The sequence below is a fragment of the Aspergillus ochraceoroseus genome (assembly GCF_002846915.1).
Source record: "Aspergillus ochraceoroseus IBT 24754 chromosome Unknown P175scaffold_7, whole genome shotgun sequence".
Taxonomy (NCBI): domain Eukaryota; kingdom Fungi; phylum Ascomycota; class Eurotiomycetes; order Eurotiales; family Aspergillaceae; genus Aspergillus; species Aspergillus ochraceoroseus.
In genome coordinates this window covers 685,826-710,843 of record NW_024468482.1, presented here as the reverse complement: position 1 = coordinate 710,843, position 25,018 = coordinate 685,826, and the positions used below count along the sequence as shown (strand labels likewise).

Below are 25,018 nucleotides of genomic sequence, written 5' to 3'. Positions count from 1 at the left end.
AAGTATACAGGCTAATAATCCTCTTAATATAGTATAGTCTAAAATTCTTTTAATCTAATTTCTTCTATAAGTAGAGTATTTAGATATTATAGGTATCTAGCTAGATTTCTTGCCCTATAATATAATAATATATAGGTTATCTTTAGTAATTAGCTTATATTTTATAATAGACTTGAATAAATAAGATTTTAATATAAATAAACTTATAAATTTTATATATAATATTAGTAAACTTCTTAGTATCTTTCTTAGTAAGGTAGATAGTAAGATAGCTTAGTTTAAACCCTAATATTAGGTAAAATTTATAGTTAGCTATAAATAATAATACTCTTATAAACTTGGAATAGATAGAATTAGTAGTAAATTTAGTTATTAATAGCTATTTAAACTAATTATCTTATAGATATAATATATATACTTACAAGTATTATCCTAAGATAGTATTAGTATATTTAGTTTAGCTATTAATCTTAAGATAATAAGTAATAGATAGTAGGTTATAGATTTTTAGGCAGGATATTAGGTATTTCTAGAAGGTAGTAATAAACTAGACTTTATAATCTAATATAATTATTTTAGGGATACTATAGAGTTTCTAAATATATTTAAAGTATAGATTAGCTACCTCTTTAGTATTAATTATCCTAATATAGGGAAGGAAGTACTTTATCTTTATTAGATAATTAATTATAACTAGGATAATATTATAGCTATTACTTAATAATAAGTATATAATAAAGTCTATACTTATATCTTACTAAGCATGTTTAAGAATTAGTAGAGGCCTTAATACTTCTTACTTTACTTTTTAGGAAGGGATAATTTAGTAATAGAAATAATAGTTCTAAACTTATTAATTAATATATTTATAAATCCTAGGCTAGAAATATTTATATAATATTAATTTATATATTTTAGTTTTTTTAAAATATCTAGTAACAGGATTTTTATAATAGAATCTTAGTATTTTAGCTTTTATTTTATTATAATTAAGCATGTAAAGTTAGTTTTAATATCTTAAATATAGACTAGTATATCTATAATTAGTTAGTATAATATTAAGGTATCTTAATAAACTATCCTTTAGAATATTTAGAATAGACTAGAGCTTCTTATCTTATAGATAAGCTTTATTAAATAGTAGTTATAGTATTGGTAGCAAGGAGATTAATTTATTAGTAATAGATTATTTAATAAAGTATACTTAGTATTAACTATTAATATTTAGTTTTAGATTAATAGTAGTCTCAGGCAGCAAGTTTTTAGATTTTAGAATAATTTAATTCTAGTAAAGAAATTATTTATTCCTCTCTTTAGGTAGGTTCTCTAACCTCCTAGTTAATATATTAGGCTTAGTATTTAACTTTCTAGAGTAATAATATATTTAGAAGTTAAATCTTAATAGAAATTTAGACTAGTAGGCTTATTAATAGTTTAGTAATTTAGTTAATATAAAATACTCTAGGTTCTAGTAATCTATAATAACTTTTATAGGTAATAAAGTCTCTTTTAGTTTAGGATATTATTCTTTAAAATAATAAATAATAGTTAATAGTTCTTTATTATAAATCTTATAATTATATTTTATTATAAAATATTTTTTAGAGAAAAATATAATAGAGTATAATATATCTTTATTATTATATTATAATAATACTCTAGTAAATATATAATTAGAGATATTAATTTCTAGAATTATATTTTTTAACTAGTTAAAAGATTTTAGTATTAGGGTATTTATAAAAATAGTTTTTAGTTATTTAAATATTTCTTAGTAAATAGGTATCTAGTTAAAATTAATATTTTTTTTAATTAGGTTAATTAATAGTCTAATAATTTTTAAAAAGTTATAGATAAATTAGTAGTAAAAGTTCCTAAAGTTAATAAAGGCTTAAATATTAATTAAATAAGTTAATATTTCTTATTTAATAATTATTTTTATTTTATTAGGATTTATTTAAAAGCTATTTTTATTTATAATTAATTCTAGAAACTTTATCTTATATATAAAGAATTTATATTTACTAAATTTAGTATAAAGTTTTATTACTTATAAGTATTTTAATACTTATTAAATATAATAGATATATTTAATACAGGTTTAGCTATAAATTAGAATATTATCTAGATATATAATATAAAAGATATTTAAATAATTATATAAAGCTTTATTAATAAATCTCTAGAATAATACTAGGGCTCTAGTAAGCCTAAATAATATTATTAAGGATTTAAATAGGCTTAATTAAGTTTAAAAGGTAGTAAGGTATTCTTATCCTTTCTTAATCTATAGATTATTAAAAGTAGAGATAATATTAATTTTTAAGAAATATCTTATCTCTTTTAGGTTATTTAGTATCTCTTTTATTAGTAGTAGTAGGTAATAATCTTTTATAGTAATTATATTTAGGGCTTAATAATTTATATAGAATTATAAGCCTCCTCTAGGTTTCTTTATAAATAAAATAGGGAATATAATAGAAAAGGAACTAGAGTAAATAAAACCTTTTTTTAAATTTTTTTTAATTTATTTCTTTAAAACTTTTAATTTATCTTAGGATATATTATATAAGTTCCTAAAAGATAGAATTTTTCTAGGTAGTAGTTTAATCTTATAATTATTAGGTTAGTAAAGTAGCAGGTACTTAGCCTTCTTTAATAAGAATATATTATAAAATTTAGTAAATTTAGGGAGTAGTTACTCTTATAGTTTAGATTTAGTAATAATAATAGGGTTTAGAGTAGCTTTAATATTAGTAATAATAGTAGTAAATATCTAGTATCTATAGCAGGTATATATAATATAGGTAGTAATTAAAACTCTAGTAATATCTTAGTTCTTTAGAGATTTAGAGCAGGAGTTAAAGTATTAAGAAGAAGTTTTTAGTAATATATTATATAATATTAAAATCTTTATAAATTTTAAAGGTATATTATAGTACTTTCTATAATAGGAATTTTTAAATAGAATAATATAATTAGTAAATCTAATTTAGAGGTTATAAGTCTTTAATTAAGATAAGCTAAGAATAATAGGAAAGTATATAAGTTAGATTATAAGAAAAGTAGTATCCTTTTTAATATAATTATAGATTTTTTAGGTTAAATAAATAAAATAAATAATATTACTAGATTCTACTAGAGTATTATTAAATCCTCTTAATAAGATAGGGTTCTTTAATAATAATATTTCTAATTAATTATTTATAATTTAATTATAGTCTATAAAATATTTACCTTTAGCTCTAAAATTAATTATAGTAAAGATTAGTAGAATCTTATTAGGGATTTTTAGGTTAATAAATAGGATTATTAGTTTAGATTAATAACTTTCCTTCTCTACTATTATTCTAGCTATTGCAGCCTTTAATAAGTAGAGAGAGCGCTAGGAGTATCCCTAATTATAATTTAGGTTAGGAATACTTTATTTTCTAATTTAGGGAATATAAGATATTTGGTAGGCAGGATTCTAGTTAATAGGAGGTACAGGTCTAGTTTAGTAGTAGATATAAAGATATAGCTAGTTAGTCTTTAATTAGGGTGTAAGTAGCTACCTACTAGATAGTTAGTGCTACTACAGCAGTAATACAGGCATTAGATTTAGTAATTAAGGTAATAGATAGTAGACAGGTCTATTAGGTCTTTAGTAGGAGTAATAATAATAATAAGATTAACAGGGACTACAGGAATTTAGGCAGCAGAAGTTAGCTTTAAGATAGATTAAGAAGGCTAGAAATTTCTTATAAATAGGGGTAGGATAATACTTATATAATAATAGTAATAATTTTTTAGATTTTATAGATAATTAGTAAAGTTATAATATTATAATAGGGCTTTAGAGTATATTAATATTTCTTAAAGTTCTTAATTAATAGCTTATTCTAGAATTATAGGTAAGATATCTTTATTTATATTCTTTTCTAATATAAGGTATTAAAATTTAATAAAAAAGATACTAAACTTATAATAAATTTATTAGAAATAAAATAAATTAATATAAGTATTAACTTCTAGATTTAGGTTTTTAAAAGTTTTCTCTAAGATTTCTAAAATTTTAATATAATTACTTAATTTATAGATTCTATTTTAGATATATAGTAAGATTTAGGTATATAAGATTCCTTTAAGATAACTAGTTATATAAGCTATTTTATTATTTAGGGTTAAAAAATAGTTAAGGTTTATAGTTATCTTCTAGTAGATTTAAAAAGTAAAGTATCTTAGATTACTTTATTAGTTATTAAACTTATTAGAATTAAAAAGTTATTTAGAGGTTTAGGTAATAAGAATAAATATAATAAGAATAATAATAGTAGTAAAAAGGATAGTAATATTAGTATTTCTTTTAGAAAGAGATAATAATTAAAAAAGTATATTATTTTAAGTAAGTACTTTAAATAACTTTTATTAGATTTCTTTAGCTTATATCTTCTAATACTTAATTATACTATCTTTCTATTAAATATAGTTAAGAAGGTTAGTAATAGTAGAGTATAAAGTAAATAATTTATAAAATTCTTCTATAATAGTAGTAGAGAACTAGTATATTTTAGTAATATACTATTTTAATTTATTAGAAGTATTATATAGGAGGGTTTCTATACCTTTAGGTAATATAGATAGTAAGACAGGCATAATAATAGTAATTAACTCCTAGTAAAGAGGAGCTATATAATATTAGGGAGTAGAGTTAGATTTAGATATTTATTAACTAGGAGCTAACTAGATAGAATAGTAAAATAATAGGTATTAGGTAATAAATAGGACATAGCTCAAAGAGCTATAATAGGATTAAGGATAATGTGGCTTAAATACAGGAATAAGGGTGGACAGTCAAGGTAGAATCTAACTAGATAGGTACTACAGCTTCGCGCCGTGACACTAGGTAGAATCCTAGTAAATAGATATTATAGTTTTATACTATAATAGTACTCCCCTCCTTAGGATCAAGCTCTATCAAGACCTAGGGAGGAAGTAGCTAGGGCTTTTTAAGATAATAGAAGTAATAATTATTTATTAATTAGTAAATATTCTCTAGATATTTAATAGGCTCTTTAGTTAGTTTATTATATTTAATTTATTTAATAATATATTATAGCTTAGATTTACTATAATCTTAATAAACTTATTAAGAATTAAAGACTTCTTTAACTTCTTATTCTTCTAATTCTTTAACTTTAATAAGTAGTAGTAGATTAGGATATTAACTAGGTAGAGAGTTATTAATAATAGGATAGAGTAAAAATATATTAAATATAAAATAGATTTTTATACTTTTAAATAATTTAAATTTATAAATATATAGATTAATAATCTTCTTAATATAATATAATTTAAAATTTTTTTAATTTAATTTTTTTTATAAATAAAATATTTAAATATTATAAATATTTAACTAGACTTCTTATTCTATAGTATAATAATATATAGATTATCTTTAATAATTAACTTATATCTTATAGTAAGTTTAAGTAAATAAGATTTTAATATAAATAAATTTATAAATCTTATATATAATATTAACAAATTTCTTAATATTTTTCTTATTAAAATAGATAGTAAAGTAGTTTAGCTTAAATCCTAATATTAGATAGAATTTATAATTAGCTATAAATAATAATACTCTTATAGACTTAGAATAAATAAAATTAGTAATAAATTTAGCTATAAATAATTATTTAGATTAATTATCTTATAAATATAATATATATACTTATAAATATTATTTTAAGATAATATTAATATACTTAATTTAATTATTAATCTTAAAATAATAAATAATAAATAATAGATTATAAATTTTTAAATAAAATATTAAGTATTTTTAAAAAATAATAATAAACTAGACTCTATAATTTAATATAATTATTTTAAGAATATTATAAAATTTTTAAATATATTTAAAATATAGATTAACTACTTCTTTAGTATTAATTATTCTAGTATAAGGAAGGAAGTACTTTATCTTTATTAAATAATTAATTATAATTAAGATAGTATTATAATTATTATTTAGTAGTAAATATATAATAAAGTTTATATTTATATTCTATTAAGTATATTTAAAAATTAATAAAGATTTTAGTACTTCTTATTTTATTTCTTAAAAAGAAGTAATTTAATAGTAGAGATAATAATTCTAAATTTATTAATTAATATATTTATAAATCTTAAGCTAGAAATATTTATATAATATTAGTTTATATATTTTAGTTTTTCTAGAATATTTAATAATAAGATTTTTATAATAAAATCTTAGTATTTTAATTTTTATTTTATTATAATTAGGTATATAAAGTTAATCTTAATATTTTAAATATAATCTAGTATATTTATAGTTAGCTAGTATAATATTAAGATATCTTAATAAACTATTCTTTAGGATATTTAAAATAGACTAGAGCTTTTTATTTTAGGGGTAAGTTTTATTAAATAGTAATTATAGTATTAGTAATAGGGAGATTAATTTATTAGTAATAAGTTATTTAGTAAAGTATATTTAATATTAATTATTAATATTTAGTCTTAAATTAGTAATAGTTTTAAATAGTAGGTTTTTAAATTTTAGGATAGTCTAATTCTAGTAAAAAAGTTATTTATTCCTTTTTTTAAATAGATCCTTTAACTTCCTAGTTAGTATATTAGGCTTAATACCTAATTTCCTAGAATAGTAATATATTTAGAAGTTAAATCTTAATAGAAATTTAGACTAGCAGGCTTATTAATAATTTAGTAACTTAATTAATATAAAATACTCTAGATTCTAGTAATTTATAATAATCTTTATAAGTAATAAAGTTTCTTTTAATTTAGAATATTATTTTTTAAAATAATAAATAATAGCTAGTAATTCTTTATTATAAATCTTATAATTATATTTTATTATAGAATATTTTTTAGAAAAGAATATAATAAAATATAATATATTTTTATTATTATATTATAATAATATTCTAGTAAATATATAATTAGAGATATTAATTTCTAGAATTATATTTTTTAACTAGTTAAAAGATTTTAATATTAAGATATTTATAAAAGTAGCTTTTAATTATTTAAATATTTCTTAATAAATAAGTATTTAATTAAAGTTAATATTTTTCTTAATTAAATTAACTAGTAATTTAATAATTTTTAAAAAATTATAAATAAATTAGTAGTAAAAATTCCTAAAGTTAATAAAAGTTTAAATATTAGTTAAGTAGGTTAGTATTTCCTACTTAATAATTATTTTTACCTTATTAAAGTTTATTTAAAAGTTATCTCTACTTATAATTAGTTCTAGAAACTTTATCTTGCATATAAAGAATTTATATTTACTAAATTTAATATAAAGTTTTACTACTTATAGATATTCCAATACTTATTAAATATAATAAATATATTTAATATAAATTTAGCTATAAATTAAAATATTATCTAGATAATTATATAAGGCCTTATTAATAAATCTCTAGAATAATACTAGGACTTTAATAAGCCTAAATAATATTATTAAGGATTTAAACAAGTCTAATTAAGTTTAAAAGATAATAAGATATTCTTATTCTTTCTTAATTTATAGATTATTAAAAGTAGAGATAATATTAATTTTTAAGAAATATCTTATTTCTTTTAAGTTATTTAGTATCTTTTTTATTAATAGTAATAGATAATAATCTTTTATAATAATTATATTTAGGGCTTAGTAATTTATATAGAATTATAGGCCTTCTCTAGATTTCTTTATAAATAAGATAGGAGATATAGTAGGAAAGAAATTAAAGTAAATAAAATCTTTTTTTAGGTTCTCTTTAATCTATTCCTTTAGAACTTTTAGTTTATCTCAGGACATGCTATATAGGCTCCTAAATAATAAGGTCTTTCTAGATAGTAGTTTAATCTTATAATTATTAGGTTAGTAAGAATATATTATAGAATTTAATAAATTTAGAGGGTAGTTATTCTTGTAGCTTAGATTTAGTAATAGTAATAGGGTTTAGAGTAGCTTTAATATCTATAATAATAGTAGTAAATATCTAGTATCTATAGTAGGTATATATAGTACAGGCAGTAATTAAGACTCTAGGAATATCTTGGTTCTTTAAAGGTTTAGGATAGGGATTAAGATATTAAGGAGAAGCTTTTAATAATATATTATATAGTATTAAAATCTTTATAGGCTTTAAAGGTATATTATAGTATTTTTTATAATAAGGGCTTTTAAATAGAATAATATAATTAGTAAATCTAATCTAGGGGTTATAAGTCTTTAATTAAAATAAGCTAAGAATAATAAGAAAGTATATAAGTTAGATTATAAAAAAAATAATATTTTTTTTAGTATAATTATAAATTTTTTAGATTAAATAAATAAAATAAGTAATATAGCTAGATTTTATTAAAGTATTATTAACTCCCCTTAATAAAATAGGATTCTTTAATAGTAATATCTTTAATTAATTATTTATAGTCTAATTATAGTCTATAAAATATTTATTCTTAATTTTAGAGTTAATTACAGTCGGTGATTACCTGACGCCCAGTCCCACCTAATGCCTGATTTCACCACCACTAGCAATATTAAATATGAAGTAATTTAACTATATATAATTATTATTATCACATAATCTTTTAGTAGATAAATATAGTTATTATTAGAACTTTATATATAGTTTTTAATTAGTCTAAAAGTACTATAGGAGCCAGATCTTATAGCCTTAATAATTTATTATTAGAGGGGCCTCTAGGACTTCTATAGATATTATTAGCCTAGTTTTTATAGATTTTTACTAGTATAAAGCTTTAAAGACCTTCTTTAAAGACTTTTTTACTTACTAGAAATTATTTTAAAGCTAGTAATTTATCTCCTTTACTAAGTAAGTATCCTCCTTTTATTATTTTTTTTACTCTATCTCTAGTAGCTATAATTCTTACTAGAATACTTAATTTCTTTTTTACTTTTTAAGTAAGTATTATTTCTCCTCTTTAATAAGCTATTAATAGACCTTTTCTTACTTCTTTAATATTTTAATAAGTTATATAACTTTATTTTTTTATATTTAAAAATTATAAGCCTACTAAATTTTTTAAAAAAAGTAAAAAACTATATTACTATTTTTAAGGGCTATAAGCTTAAACTATAAGGATTTTCTATATTAATATTTCTTCTTCTTATTCTAGAGGGCTAATTTAAGGCCTTAGTAATATAATTTTAGGATAATATTCTCTATAAAAAAATAATATATTATTAAGCTTAATTTCTTAATATTTTTATTATATATATTAATAATAACTTAATTTAAAAATTTCTTAATCTTCTACTAATTCTTTATCTATAGAATAGAGTATAAGGAATTACTTAAGAAAGATCTAGAATCTTTTTACTTATTAAATTAAACTAGAATTATTTCTAAATTTAGCAGCCATATTCCTATAGTTTATTATAAAGAAAGAATATTTTTTATTAATAAGGCTTATTCCTAGGCTAGCTAGAAAAGATAGAAGAAATCCTATTTAATAATATAACTAAGGCCTATTAATTTATATAAAAAGTTCTTAAGATTCTTACTATAAATAATAAAGAGAGGGCTAAAGATCCTAATATTAAGTAGCTATAATAAATAAGTTAAATAAGGTAGATATATTATTAATAAGATCTTATTAGTATTATAGTAATTAATAAATTTTATAATAAAATAAGATCTATAATTATTAAGAATAAGAAACCTCTATTACTTACATGCCTTATTCTTAATCTTATAATTAAATATATTAGTTAACTAGGTATATCCTAGCTTATTATTAGTCTAACTATTTATAAAAAAAGTAAAGAAGTAAGAATAAAGCTTAAGATTAAAATCTTAAAGCTAGAAATCTTATATATTACTAGTAAAAACCTAGTAAATAAGATCTAGTAAGAAAGAGATTCTATTAGTATAAATATAAGTAATTAAAATTATCTACTTATAATTCTTATCTTATAAGTATTACTTAAGCCCTTCTCTAGCTATATATTTCTACTTTAAGAAAATTCTAAGACCTTTAACTAGTATTCTAATAAGAAATCCTTTCTTATTTATATTATAGATATTTTCTAGCTATAGCTTATATTACTATATTTTCTAATTTAATAACTTAAAATATAAAGTATATTTATATATAAAATTAGCTTATTTTTATATAATATTAATAGCTATTATATAAGTTAAGATAAGATTATCTTAATAATATTTTATAAAATACTTAGGCTAGTATTTTCTAAGCTTCTTACTAGTAATTTTCTTTATAAAATTCTAAAATATCTTATAGAATATAAAGAGGCCTTACTTAATAAGCTTATTAATATAGCTTATTAATTCTTTTTTATATTAGTTAGTAAAAACTTACTATTACTTATATTAATAGTCTTTAAGGTACTATATCCTATAGTAGTATCTTAATAATATTATCTAATTAATACTAAACTTTTTTATAATCTTAGTATAATTAATTAAATTACTAATCTTTAATAAGTTGATTACTTCTATCACGGCTTTAATTAAACCCATATTAGTTGAGATATAAGCTGTTGAAAATTATTAAAAAAATAGTTAGTAAGGGGAAATCGGGCGTCAGGTAGGACTGGGCGTCAGGTGATCACTGACTGTATAGTAAAGATTAGTAAAGTTTTATTAGAAATTTCTAAATTAACTAGTAGGATTATTAATTTAGATTAGTAATTTTTTTTCTTTACTATTATTCTAGCTATTATAGTTTTTAATAGGTAGAGGAAGTATTAGGGGTATCCCTAATTATAGCTTAGGTTAGAGATACTCTATTTTCTAATTTAGGGGATAGAGAGCATTTAATAGGCAGGATTCTCGTTAATAGGGGGTACAGGTCTAGTTTGGCAGTAGATATAGAGATGCGGCTGGTTAGTCTTTGGTCAGGGTACGGGCAGCTGCCTACTAGGTAGTCAGCACTACCGCAGCAGTAACACAGGCGTTGGGTTCAGCGATCGAGGCGGCGGGCGGCAGACAGGTAGGAATTTGGACAGCGGGAGTCAGCTTTAAGGCAGGTTAGGGAGGCTAGGAATTCTTTATAGATAGGGGCAAGGCAGTATTTATATAGTAGTAGTAATAATTTTCTAGATTCTATAAGTAATTAGTAAAAGTATAATATTATAATAAGGCCTTAAAATATATTAATATTTCTTAAAATTCTTAGCTAATAACTTATTCTAGAATTATAAATAATATATTTTTATTTATATTTCCTTCTAATATAAGGTATTAAAATTTAGCAAAAAAAATATTAAACTTATAATAGATTTATTAAAGATAAAATAGGTTAATATAAATATTAGCTTCTAGATTTAAGTTTTTAAAAGCTCTCTCTAGAATTTTTAAAATCTTAATATAATTACTTAATTTATAGATTCTATTTTAAATATATAATAAGATTTAGGTATATAGAGTTTCTTTAAGATAACTAGTTATATAAATTATTTAGTTATTTAGAGTTAAGAAATAATTAAGGTTTATAATTATTTTTTAATAAATTTAAGAAGTAAAGTATCTTAAGTTACTTTATTAGTTATTAAACTTATTAGGGTTAAGAAGTTATTTAAAGATTTAGGTAATAGAAATAAATATAATAAGAGTAATAATAATAATAAAAAAAATAATAATATTAGTATCTCTTCTAAAAGAAGATAATAATTAAGAAAGTATATTATTCTAAGTAAGTACTTTAAATAACTTTTATTAGGCTTTTTTAGCTTATATCTTCTAGTACTTAATTATACTATTTTTTTATTAAATATAATTAATAAAGTTAGTAATAATAAAGTATAAGATAGATAATTTATAGAATTTTTTTATAATAGTAATAAAGAACTAGTATATCTTAATAATATATTATCTTAATTTATTAAGTATATTATATAAGAGGGCATCTATACCTTTAGGTAATATAAATAATAAGATAAGTATAATAGTAGTAATTAATTCCTAGTAGAAAGGAGCTATATAATATTAGGGTACAGAGTTAGAATTAGATATTTATTAACTAGGAGCTAACTAGATAGAATAGTAGAATAGCAGGTATCAGGTAATAGATAGGACATAGCTCAAAGAGCTATAACAGGATCAGGAATAATATGGCTTAAATACAGGAATAGAAGCAGATAGTCAGGGCAGAATCTTAACCAGATAGGTATATGGCTATGCCATGACAAAGAAGGAATTATTTAAATTATAAAAGTAATAATTAAAAATTATACAGGAACTTATTATTTATACCTTAAATTAAGGAATTATTTTAAAGAGATATTAGAAGTCTAGGAAGATATAAAAGGTATAAAGGTTTATTTATATCTATTTTATATTAAAATATCTTTTAATTTAGATATACTAGATTATTTTAAAATTAAAGCTATATAAAACTAAGTATTGAGCTGTCCTGAGCATTAAGCTATTGGGAGCGCGCAAGGCGCGACCCTGGAGACTAGGTCGGAAGGGGCGGTTAGGGTAGAATCTTAACTAGATAAGTATATAACTATACTATAATAATATTCTCTCTTTTAGGCTAAGCTCTAGTAAAGTATTTCTAGAATTCAGGCTTCCTAGAGTAGTAGTAATAAAAGATAGTAATATATTTAGTAATATTCTCTAGGTAGCTAGTAGGAACTTTAATAATAGTAAGATATCTAATCTACTTAATAATATACTTTAAATATAGGTAGCTACCTTAATTATAGTAGTCCTAGTAGGAATTAATTACTTTCTTAACCTTCTATTTCTTAATATTATTAACTTTAATATATAGAGGTTTAATTTTCTCTTATTTAAATAATAGATTTTTAGTAGTTAGGTATAATAATTTAATATAAAATATTAGATATATTTTTATACTCTTAATTAGGTCTAGTTTATAAATATAAGAGTTAATAACTCTCTTAATAAGGAAGGGGCCTAGATTTTTCTAATCTAATTTTTTTAGAGGTATAAGATTATAATATTCTTAATATTTTAATTAGATTAATTAATTCTTAATATAATATCTAGTAAGGTAATATTTTTAATTAATATAATATTTATAGTAGGCTTAGATAATAATTATAATAATATAATAATATTCTTATATTTACTTTATAATTAGAATAAACTAGTAAGTATTATAGATTTATAAGTAATAATTAAATAGAATAGGCTTAAATCTTATATAAAGATTAAAATTATATAAAATAAAGAATAAGAAATATCTAGTAATCTTAAAATTAGTATTATTAGTAATAAATTCTACTATAAATAGCTATTTAATCTAATTATTTTATAAGTAATTAATATAGATTTATAAATATTATTTTAAAATAATATTTATATATTTAATTTATTTATTAGTTTTAGAATAATAAATAATAAATAAAAATAATCTTATTTTTAAAATATAGTTTAAATATATTTAGAATATTAATATAAACTAGAATCTTTAATTAAATATAATAAATTTAAGAAATCTATAAAATTTCTAAATATAGTTTTAGAATAGATAGGTAGCTTCCTTAATATTATAGATACTACTATAGAGAATATAATATTAAAATTTTATTAATTAGTTAATTACTACTATAATAATATTAAAGCCTAGACTTTAGGATAAATATATAATAAAATTAATAAATATATTTTTTTAAAGACCTTTAAATATAAGTAAGAAATAAAAAATACCTTAATATTTATCTTAATAAAATATAAATTATTTATAAATATAATAATTATAAATTTATTATTTTATAAATTATAATATTTTAGATTAGTAATATAATTTTAATAATAATTTATAAATCTTTAATTTATCTTAATAATTAGTAATTATATTCTTATAATATTTATATATTAGTTCTATCTTTAATTCTTTTATATTAGAAATATATAATTAATTATAATAAAATAAAAGTCTAGAATAGTAAGTATATTTAGATAATATAATTAATAAATAATAATTATAATTCTTTTTCAGGCTTTCTAGAATATTATTAAAGGCTAGATTTTATTTATAATCTTTATCTAGATACTCTCTTAACTATTTAAAAAGTTAGATAATTTCTTTTTCTTTAAATTTAAGTAATTAAAAGTATACTAATTTTCTTCTAATAATAATTTATAACTAGATTACTTATAATATTTATTAATTCTATAATTTCTTTAAATATTTAGGTAGGAAATTTACTAAATTTTTTTTTAATATTATTTAACTTTAATATAGTAAGTATTTATTCCCTTCTTTAGAAAGATCTTATAATCTTTTAATTAAATTATCTAATTTTATTTTATACTTACTTAAGTAATAATTAATTATAAAGTTAAAGTAAAATATAAATTTAGATTATTAAATTTATTTTTAATTTAATATTTTAATTATTATAAAATATTTTAGATTTCTATAATTAATTATAATCTTAATTAAATATTAATATTTTTCTAATTTTAGAATTTATTCTTTTAAATAATAAATAATTATTAATAACTTCTTATTATATATTTTATAATTATATTTAATTAAAATTATTTTTTTTAAGTAAAATTTTATTAAGTATAAGATTTTATTATTATTATATTATAATAATATCCTAGTAAATATAAAGTTTAAGATATTAATTTCTAAAATAACTAGTTAATTTTAATTAAAAGATCTTAATATTAGTTCCTTAATAAATTCTACTTTTAATATTTTAAAAGTAGTCTAGTAAATTAAAATTTATAAGAATAGGATTTCTTTTTTCTCTAAAATAGTAATAAGTATAAGAATATATAAGAATTCTTTAATAAAGTATTAGTAAAATCTAGTAAATTTTATAAAATTCTTAATATTAATAATTATCTTAAGTAATTTCTAATTTATTATAGTTTTAATCTTCTTAAAATCTATATAAGTATTTTCTTTTCTAATAATAATATTTAAGAACTTAATTTCTAATTAATAAAATTTATACTTAAATATTTTTATATATAGATTATTATCTTATAAAATTTATAATATTTATTTTAAATATTTATGTTACGGCAACCACGTGACACGTAACCACATGCCAGATAACCAAGAGTACTTAGAAGAAGATAGTAATAATTAAGTTGCCTATACTATACTAGTAACTTAACTAGATAATATAAATAATAATATAATAATCTCTAAAATATTAAGAGATAAATACTTTATTTTATTATTTCTAATATCTTCCTATTATTCTTATATTATATATAACTTTACTTCCTTTACTAATATTATCTATATTTAAGTAACTTACTAGTAAGATACTTATAATTTAAAGTACTTCTTTAATTAAGTAAAGTAATATAGTAAGTATAAGAAGGACTACCTACTCCTTCTCTTAAGAAGTAGTAGATTTAAGCTCTATAAAATTTATAACTATAGTCCTAGAAATTATTATTAAGAAAGATTTAATAATACTAGTAACTCTCTAGTACTAACCTATTAAATTAATAAAAGATAATAAACTATAGTATATAATCTAATATATAGTATAAATTATATAAATAGGTAGGGAAAAGATACCTAAATTTAAATTTTTTAAAGTATAAAATCTAAAGAAACTTAATATTTTTCTAGAAAATTTTTAAGATTATTTTAAGTTATAAAAAAAATTTTATAAAAATAATATAATTAAAATCTATTATATTATAGATTATTTAAAAAAATAATATAAAGTAAATATAATACTTTAAATATAGAATAAATTTTAAAAAACTTATTTATATAAAATTTACTAAATTTTTATATAATTTTTTAAAATTAAAGAGAGATTATAAATAAATAATAATTTATTAATTCTTATATATAAGATAAGGACTATAATAGAGTATATAGATTTTAATAATCTAGATAGAGAAATTTATTCTAATAATTAAAATTATTCTTAAAAGATTTCTCTACTAGCTAGTTATTTAAATAGCCTAGCCTAAATTATATAAGAAAATCCAGCAAGATATAATAATATTATAAAGTCTAGCTAAAATTATTAAGCTAGAGATAAGGTATAAGAAACTCTAGAAATAGAAAAAATAGAAAAAATTAAATAAAATATAATTAAATTAATCTCTAGAATCTTATATATTAAAGAATAATTTAAGAAAAAGAAAGAAAAATAATAATAAAATAATAAATTTCTAATTAAATAAATTCTAGTAAAAAGAATTAAAGAAGGAGAAATAGAATTATTAAAGATAATAAAAGAAAGACTAATATTATTAATATAATTAAATTAGTTATATTATAAGAAAGTACTTCTAGTATAGTAAAGGTACTATAGGAGTAGAAGAATTAAAGAATTAGAACTAATAATAATTAAATATTCTAGAATTCCTAATACTCGAATAAAATAAAAAGATACTAGTAAGATTTCTTCTAGTTATTATATTTATTATAATAAATAAGAAATAAATTATAATAAGAATATTTATAAATACTAGAGTAAATAAAGATTTTATTTTTTATTATTTCTTAATTAAAGAGAGAATAAACTTTAATAAAATAAAGATAAAATAATCTATATATTTTATTAATAATTTAATAATACTATACTATATAAGATTCTAAATAAAGAGCTAAATTATAAATAGCCTTAATAAAATTAAAGAATTTAATATAAAATATTATATAATAAATTTAGAAAAAAAAATACTAATTAATTCTAAAATATAGCTAGGTAAATCTAATTAATCTTAATATCTCTTTAATAGTAAATACCTGGCGCTATTAAGAAAAAAAGCTAAAGATTAAGATTAAATTATTAAATTAATTTAAAAGTATAATAAGGCAAGAACTTACTATACTAGTCTTAAGTTAATTATATAATAATAATAATATAATAAGAATTTTTCCTAAATATTATAAAAAATAGAAATTAATATTTTTAAAGAAAGAAATAAAAGTATTTTTTTTAAAAAAAGCTAGTTATAATATATTATTAATTATTAGTATAATATTATTAATAGGCTAGCTATATAGTATATTAAGAATAGAGTTAGTAATTTTAAGGAAATATATTAATTAAATATTAGAAAAAAAATAAATCTAGCCCTTAATAAATATAGTAAGTATACTAGTACTTTTTATATAAAAGATTAATAAATTATTATAATTTTATATAGATTATAGGGGCTTAAATATAATTATTATTAAGAATTAATACTTCCTCTTATAAATTAATAAGCTAATAAATTAACTAGTTAAAACTAAATAATTTACTAAACTAGATCTATAAGATACCTATTACTAGATTTATATTTATTAAAATAATAAATAAAAGATAATATTTTATATAAAGTATAAATATTATAAATATTTAATTATATTTTTTAAATTATATAATATTCTAATTACTTTTTAAATATATATTAATAAGATAATAAAGAAAATTCTAGATAAATTTTATATAATATATCTAAATAATATTCTAATTTACTTATAAATTAAAAAAAAGTATAAATATTATATTAATAAAATATTATTATATTTTTAAAAGTATAATCTTTATATAAAATTTTTAAAATATAACTTTTATTAGAAAGGAGTATATTTTCTTAACTTTATTATAAAAATTAAAGAAATTTAAATAAATTTTAAATAAATATATATTATAAGTAAATAATTAGAATTATACTTATTCCATAATATTTAAATATTTCTAGAATTTATAGAATATTTTTAAAAATTTATTTATTAATACTTTAAAATTACTGTCCTACTAAGTAATATATTAAAGAAAATAGTAAAAGGGAAAAAAAGTAGTCCCTTTAAAATAATAAAAAATAATTAAAGTACCTTTAAAATAATAAAAAATAATTAAAGTACCTTTAAAATATTAAAGTAGGTATTTTCTAGATTTCTAGTACTATAGTATTTTAACTTAAAATAAGAGATATTCCTAGTAATTAATATATTAGGATTTATAATTATAGGAATCTTAATATAATATAATAATATCTAATTTATAAAAATATAGTATACTATTTAATAACTTATAGCCTTTTATTTAAAAAGATTAATTAAAATAAAGAGAAAATATAAGATTTATAATTAAAAATTACTAGCTATAATAAAATACTTTAAAATATAATATTACTATTTTAAAGATAACTTATATATAATATATATATAAATAAATTATATAAATCTAAAATATTTTTATATTATTAAGACCCTAAATTAATACTAGACTAGATAGATTAAGCTTCTAGTAATATATAATTTCTAGATTAAATATTAACTTAATAATCTTAATCTAATTAATATACTTTTAAGATAAAAGGATTATAAACTTATTTAATAAAATATAATTAAGGGACTCTTACCTATACTTTAGATAAAATTAAAAAGTTTATAGAATAATTAGAGTAAGAATAAGATAATAATTTCTTAAAAAATCTTAATTATATAGTTAAAAAATTTAAAAATTTTAACTTAAAGAATACTAGTATAAAGAATAGCTAGTAATAAGTAAATTTATAAAATATTATTAATTATTTTATAAAACTTACTTTAAAAAATATAATATAGAGATATTTATATAAATTAAATTTAAAATAATACTAGTAAGAAATATCTAATATACTAGAAATATACTTAAATAATAAAAAAAAATTTTAAATAAGAAATAATAAAATAACTTAAAAATAATATTAAATAAAAATAAATTTATAAAAGTAAATAATATATTAATAATAAAAAACTAGTATAATATAGTAAGATTATTTATATTTTTTTTAATTAAATAATATATTAAGAATTACTATAAGTATACTATAATAACCTATATATAGGCTACTTTAGCTAAAAGAAGATATTAAATTTTATTAAATAAAAGTTTTATTAAAATATCTTATAATATAATATTAAGGAGTATATAAAGAGCTATCTAATTTATTAAAAAATAAAAATATCTAGATAACTTTTATAGAACTAGCTTATAAAGCTTCTAGTACTAGAATATTTTTAATAAGACCTAATTCTAGACTTTATTATAAATTTATTATTATTAATATAAAAGAAATATATATATAATATTATTTCAATAATTATAAATTAATATATTAAGGAAGTTAAATATCTTTTAATAATAAAGAATATTTATAGAAGAGATTATACTTAAAATAAAGATATTAAAGAGTTTAATAAGTAATTATAATTTATTCTTTATTAATAAATATTAAACCTAACTATACTAGAGGCTTTAAATTAAAGAATAATTAAGTATTATATTCTATTTATAGATAAATAGCTAAATAAAATATTAGAACTAAATATTAGAGATTTATTTAAAGACTTATATTAGTTATTAATAAATTAATTAATTAAACTAGCTAGGTATAGTAGAATTTATATATAATAATATAAAAAATATATTATTAGAGATATTTCCTTATAAGATATAATATAATTACTAGCTAATATTATTTAAACTTACTAATATTAGGAACTCTAGTATAGTTATAGTAATAAGAAAATAACTTAACTACTTATAAGTAAAATACTAGTAACTAGAAAAAAGTTTATATTATACTATTAAATAATAAGTAAGAAATTATAATAAGAGATATTACTTAATTAATTATTATATAGGCTAATAAATACTACTATCTATAAAAAATATTTATATATAGAAGTTTAGTAAGAAACTTGATATTAAATATAAAGAATTATTTAAAATAATTAAGATAATAAATTAATAAGTATACTATTTATAATTACTTAAATTATATAGGAAAATTTATCTAGTCTTTTATATATTATTTTTTAAAAAATAGAATATAAGAAATAGTAATTTACTAGTACTACTTTAACTAGTTATTAATAATAATAAGAAAGAATAGGAGGTAGAATAAATTATTATATAATAGAAGTTATATAGTAAAAATTAATACTTAATTAAATAAAAAAAATAATTAATATATAAGAATATATAATAATTAGTAAAAAATTTAAAAAATATATAAGATATTTTAAGTAAGTTTTACTATATAAATAAGATATAAGTAGAATATTAATAAAATATTATAAATAATAAAATATAAGAATAATAGATTAATATAATTAAGAAATTAAAAAAATTATAAAAATATATTAATAATATTACTTTTTCTTTTTTTCTTACTAGATTTTAAAATTTAATAAAAGTATACTATAGATATTAAGAAATTTTAAGAAAATAATTTAATTTTATTATATAAAAATAAAAATAATAAGTACTAGTATTATAATATTAGTAAATTTCTTATTTATTATATTCTTCTTAAATCTTCTTATTATTATTTTCTAATTTTATTATATTACTCCTAATATACTATATATTAAATAATTAAAAGAGATTATAATTAATAAACTATAATAATCTCTCTATCTAGTCCTTAATCTTAAGATAATAAATAAAAATCTTAATAATATAAGTTTATTAAATACAGGCTATAATATTTACTACCTTATTAAATATAGTCTAGATCTTCTTAAGATTAGTATATATAGATAGGATAATAGAAAAATACTTTTTATATAAGTAAGTATATTAAATATATTATTATTCTAAATTTATATATATATAAAAATAGACTTTTACTAGGCTATTATTTTTATATTACTAGAATTTAGTATAATATAGATAATATAGTATCTATATAATAATAAATAAGCTAGTAGGGGTAACTAGAATAGCTAAAGTAACTAGAACTATAATAATAGCAGGAATAATAAGAGCTAGTATAATAATAGTAGCTAGAGTAGCTAGAGTTATAGTAGCTAAAAAAATAAAGGAGGAGATAGTAAGAGTTACTATAATATTAGAGATAGCTATAATAGTAGAGAATATAGGAGAGATAGTATTATTAGATAATAAAGTAATAATAGTAGGAATTATAAGAGATATACTAGTAATAATAAGAGTTATAAATATTATAACTAGTATAGATATAAAAAGATTTAATATAAAAATTTATAAATAATTAATATAATAAACTTATATTACTAGAATAAAAATACTTATAAAAAAAATAATAATAATAAAATAGGCCTTCTTTTATAAAAATATAACTAGTATAATACTTAATAAAAAATACTTAAAAAAAGCTATAAGATCTATAATATAATTAATTATTATTATAATATTTAAGTAATAATAACCTATCTAGAATAATATATTAATTTATTAAAAGAGACTTTTTAAAATATAGATTAGACTAGGAAATATATATATAAAGAAGTATTTTCTTATAATATTTATATTATAATAATATCTTTACTTATTACTAGTATATTTAATAAATTATTTATTTTTATTTATTATTTTATTTAAAGTAAAATATAATATTATGTATATTTTATTTAATAAAATATAATTAATAAAGATAATATTATATATACTATTATTATTTCTAATATTAAATAAAAAAATAAATTATATTATACTAACTAGAACTAGCTCTCTTTTAATAGGGTATTAAGCTAGATTAGGTATAATATATATAATATATAGATATACTACTAAAAGAAAGAAAGGTAATTATTATAATAATTATATAATATATAATTATATACTAGATAATTAAGAATACTTAAAAAAAAGTAGTAATAATTAAGTTACCTATACTATACTAGTAACTTAACTAGATAATATAAATAATAATATAATAATCCCTAAAGTATTAAGAGGCAAGTACTTTATTTTATTACTCTTAATACCTTCCTACTATTCTTATACTATATATAGCTTTGCTTCCTTTACTAATACTATCTATACCCAAGCACCTTGCTAGCAAGATACTTATAATTTAATATATTTTTTTCTTATATAATTATAAATTAGGATATTATCTAGAAATATATTATAGAATATATTTACATATTATAATAAGATATTATTTATAAAATATTAGAAAGTAGCTAGAGTACTAGTTAGATTAAATAGTATAATTAGAGACTTATATAGCCTAAAATAGGTTTAAAAAGTAATTAAGTACTCTAATCTTTTCTTAATATAGATATTATTAAAAATAATTATTAGATTAATTTTAGAGAAGTATTATATTCCCTATAGATTATTTAAGATTTCTTTAATTAAGAGTAATAAATAATAATCCTTAATTAATATAATATTTAGTCCTTAATAATTTATATATAAATAAAGGCTATTTTTAGATTTATTAATAAATAAAACTAGAAAAGTAACTAGAAAAGAACTAGAATATATAAAATCTTTTTTTAAGTTCTTTTCTAGCTATTTCTTTAAAATAATTAATTATACTTATAATATTAGGTATAATTTATTAAATAAGGGCTATTTTTTTTCTTAAATCTTAATATTATAATTATATAATTTATATAGTAGTAGCTTCTCTACTTCTTAAGAATTAAATATATTTTAAAACTCTTATAATTCTAGAGAAAGTATAAATAATAATTTAAAATTAATATTTTTATACTTTAATTTTTTATTAATTTTATCTAATAAAATTTAATATAATTTTTATACTAAATAGTAAGTATATATAATTAATATTCTTAAAAAATATTTAGTATATTTTAATAAATATAGAAGATTTTAACTCTAATAATTCTTTTTATTAATTTAGTTACTTAAATTAGTTTTTCTAGAAAATATTTATTAGGGCTCTTATTCTTATAAGCTTAAGAAATATATTATAGTATTTATAATAATATTAGCTATTAAATATAATTATTTAATTAAAGAAATATATTTTTAAATTATATATAATAAACTAGACTAGTCCTAGAATAATTAGGTAATAAGAAAGATAAGTAATATAAAAGATAGATTTTTAATTATAATAATTATTTAATAATAGATTAGTCTTTATATAATAAGTTATTATATCTTCTTTTATTTTCTTACTATAAAAACTAGATAAGAATATTAAATAAAAAAATAAAATAATTTTTAATCTATATATTTTTATTTATTAATAATTTATAAAGCTAACTTCTTTAATTTTAGAATTAATTATAATATAAAGTAGTATTTTTAGATTTTTTTAATATAATTATATCTACTATATTATTAGATTAGCATATATATAATAGGGGTTAGGAAAGTTAGTTAATTTAGTAATAATATAGAATAAATAGAATAATATATCTAGTAATAAGGACTTTTATATATATTCTAGTATTAGATATAATTATAATTAGGTAGACTCTATTTTTTTAATTAAGTAAGATATTAAATAAGTATAATTAGTTAGATTCCTCTAGAGTAATGAAAGGGTTATTCTAAGCTATAATATAAGGAATAAGTAATATTATAGTAAAAATTAGATTAAAATAATATACTAGTATATTTATTTATTCTTAAATTTATATAAGATATTAATTAAATAAAAGATAATTTTTTATATAATATATTTTATTTTTATAGTAAAAATATTTTTTATACTTATATTATTTTTTTTAAAGAAATATAATATATAATAAGTATAAAATAAATTTATAATATCTAAATTTTTTCTAAGTATAGAAAGTATAATAAAGTAATTAAATATAATAAAATTAGGAAAGTTCTTTAATATTATAAGATTAGAATAATAGGAGCTAGATATTAAATAAGAATAGAATATTTATAATTAATATTAATAATAGTAATTTTTTAATAACTAGAAATAATTAATATATTTTTAAAAATTTTAAGATAAAATAAGATTATAAAATAATATATTCTAGAATTTAATTAAAATATTCTAGATTAAAAAAGATATTAAGAAGTTATTAAGTAATTTTTTTTTTAAAATAAGATATTAAAACTTTATAAAATAAGTATTAAAGTCTAAATTTTTCTATCTTTAGTTATAAAGATAGCTTTAAATATTTTAAATTTAATTAGGATCTTTAAATATTATTTCTAGATAATTAAGTAAGTTAAGATAGTTTAGAAACTAGAAAATATTAAATTTTATTTTAAGATTAATTTATAAGCCTTTCTAATTAGATATTCTATTTTATAGGTTAATCAGGCCTTAATAACTAGAAAATAGTCTAGATTAATATTTATTTTATTATAGATTTATTATATAAGGTAATAAAAATTAGAATAAAAATTATTAAATTTTTATAAGTTAGGAAGTTTTTTATTAAGATAAATATTAAAAAAAAGGGCTAGTAAAAATAAATATAAGTATTTTTATTATATTAGTTACTATAATTTTAATAAGAGAAGTATATTTAATAGTAGTAAGAATAATAATAAAAATAAATATAATAAAAATAATAATAATTTATAATATAGTAAATATATATTCTAACTTAATTAATTTTTATTAAATAATTTTTAATTTTTCTTTCTAATATAGTACTATTTCTTCCTTCTTAACTAGCTTTAGGCTAGCTTTATTAATTTAGGTTTAAAGGATATGAATCTCTTTCTTTAGGAAATTAGTATAATTATTATAAGATTTAAAATAAATAATCTAAATAATAAAATTATTTATAATATAATTTATAAACTCCTTAATTAAGTTTATAATTAAAAATAGTTTAGATTATTTTAATATACTAGTAATAACTATACTTAAGATAAGAGCTATATAATATTATAGTAAGCAGGCTAGTAATAAATATAGCTAATAGTAAGATATATATTTAGGCTATCTATATATAGATCTAATAGGTAGGGGTTAGGTTAAGATAAGGATATAACTTAAAAAACTATAATAGGATTAGGAGTAATATGGCTTAAATACAGGAATAGAGGTGGATAGTTAGGGCAGAATCTTAACCAGATAGGTACATGGCTACACCATGACATATATTACTTTATTTATCTTATATTATTACTAAATTAATTAATTTTTTTAATTCCTATTATATATATATTAATTTAATAATATAGTAGGTATAATTATATTAAGAAAATCTAAAAATATTAATTTATATTATAATTAATTCTAAAGTTAAAGAAATTAGCTTTATAAATTATTAATAAATAAAAATATATAGATTAAAGATTATTTTATTTTTTTATTTAATATTTTTATCT

General features: G+C 16.6%; 1 protein-coding gene across 1 annotated transcript; it reads right to left on the bottom strand.

Moving 5' to 3' along the window:
- Positions 1 to 595: 595 nt before the first annotated feature.
- P175DRAFT_0442543 (uncharacterized protein) lies at positions 596 to 754 on the bottom strand (the record flags this gene model as incomplete). Its single annotated transcript, XM_040894126.1, has 1 exon — positions 596 to 754. A coding segment is annotated over one exon (159 nt), but the record flags the coding sequence as incomplete, so codon positions are not given.
- Positions 755 to 25,018: the final 24,264 nt, after the last annotated feature.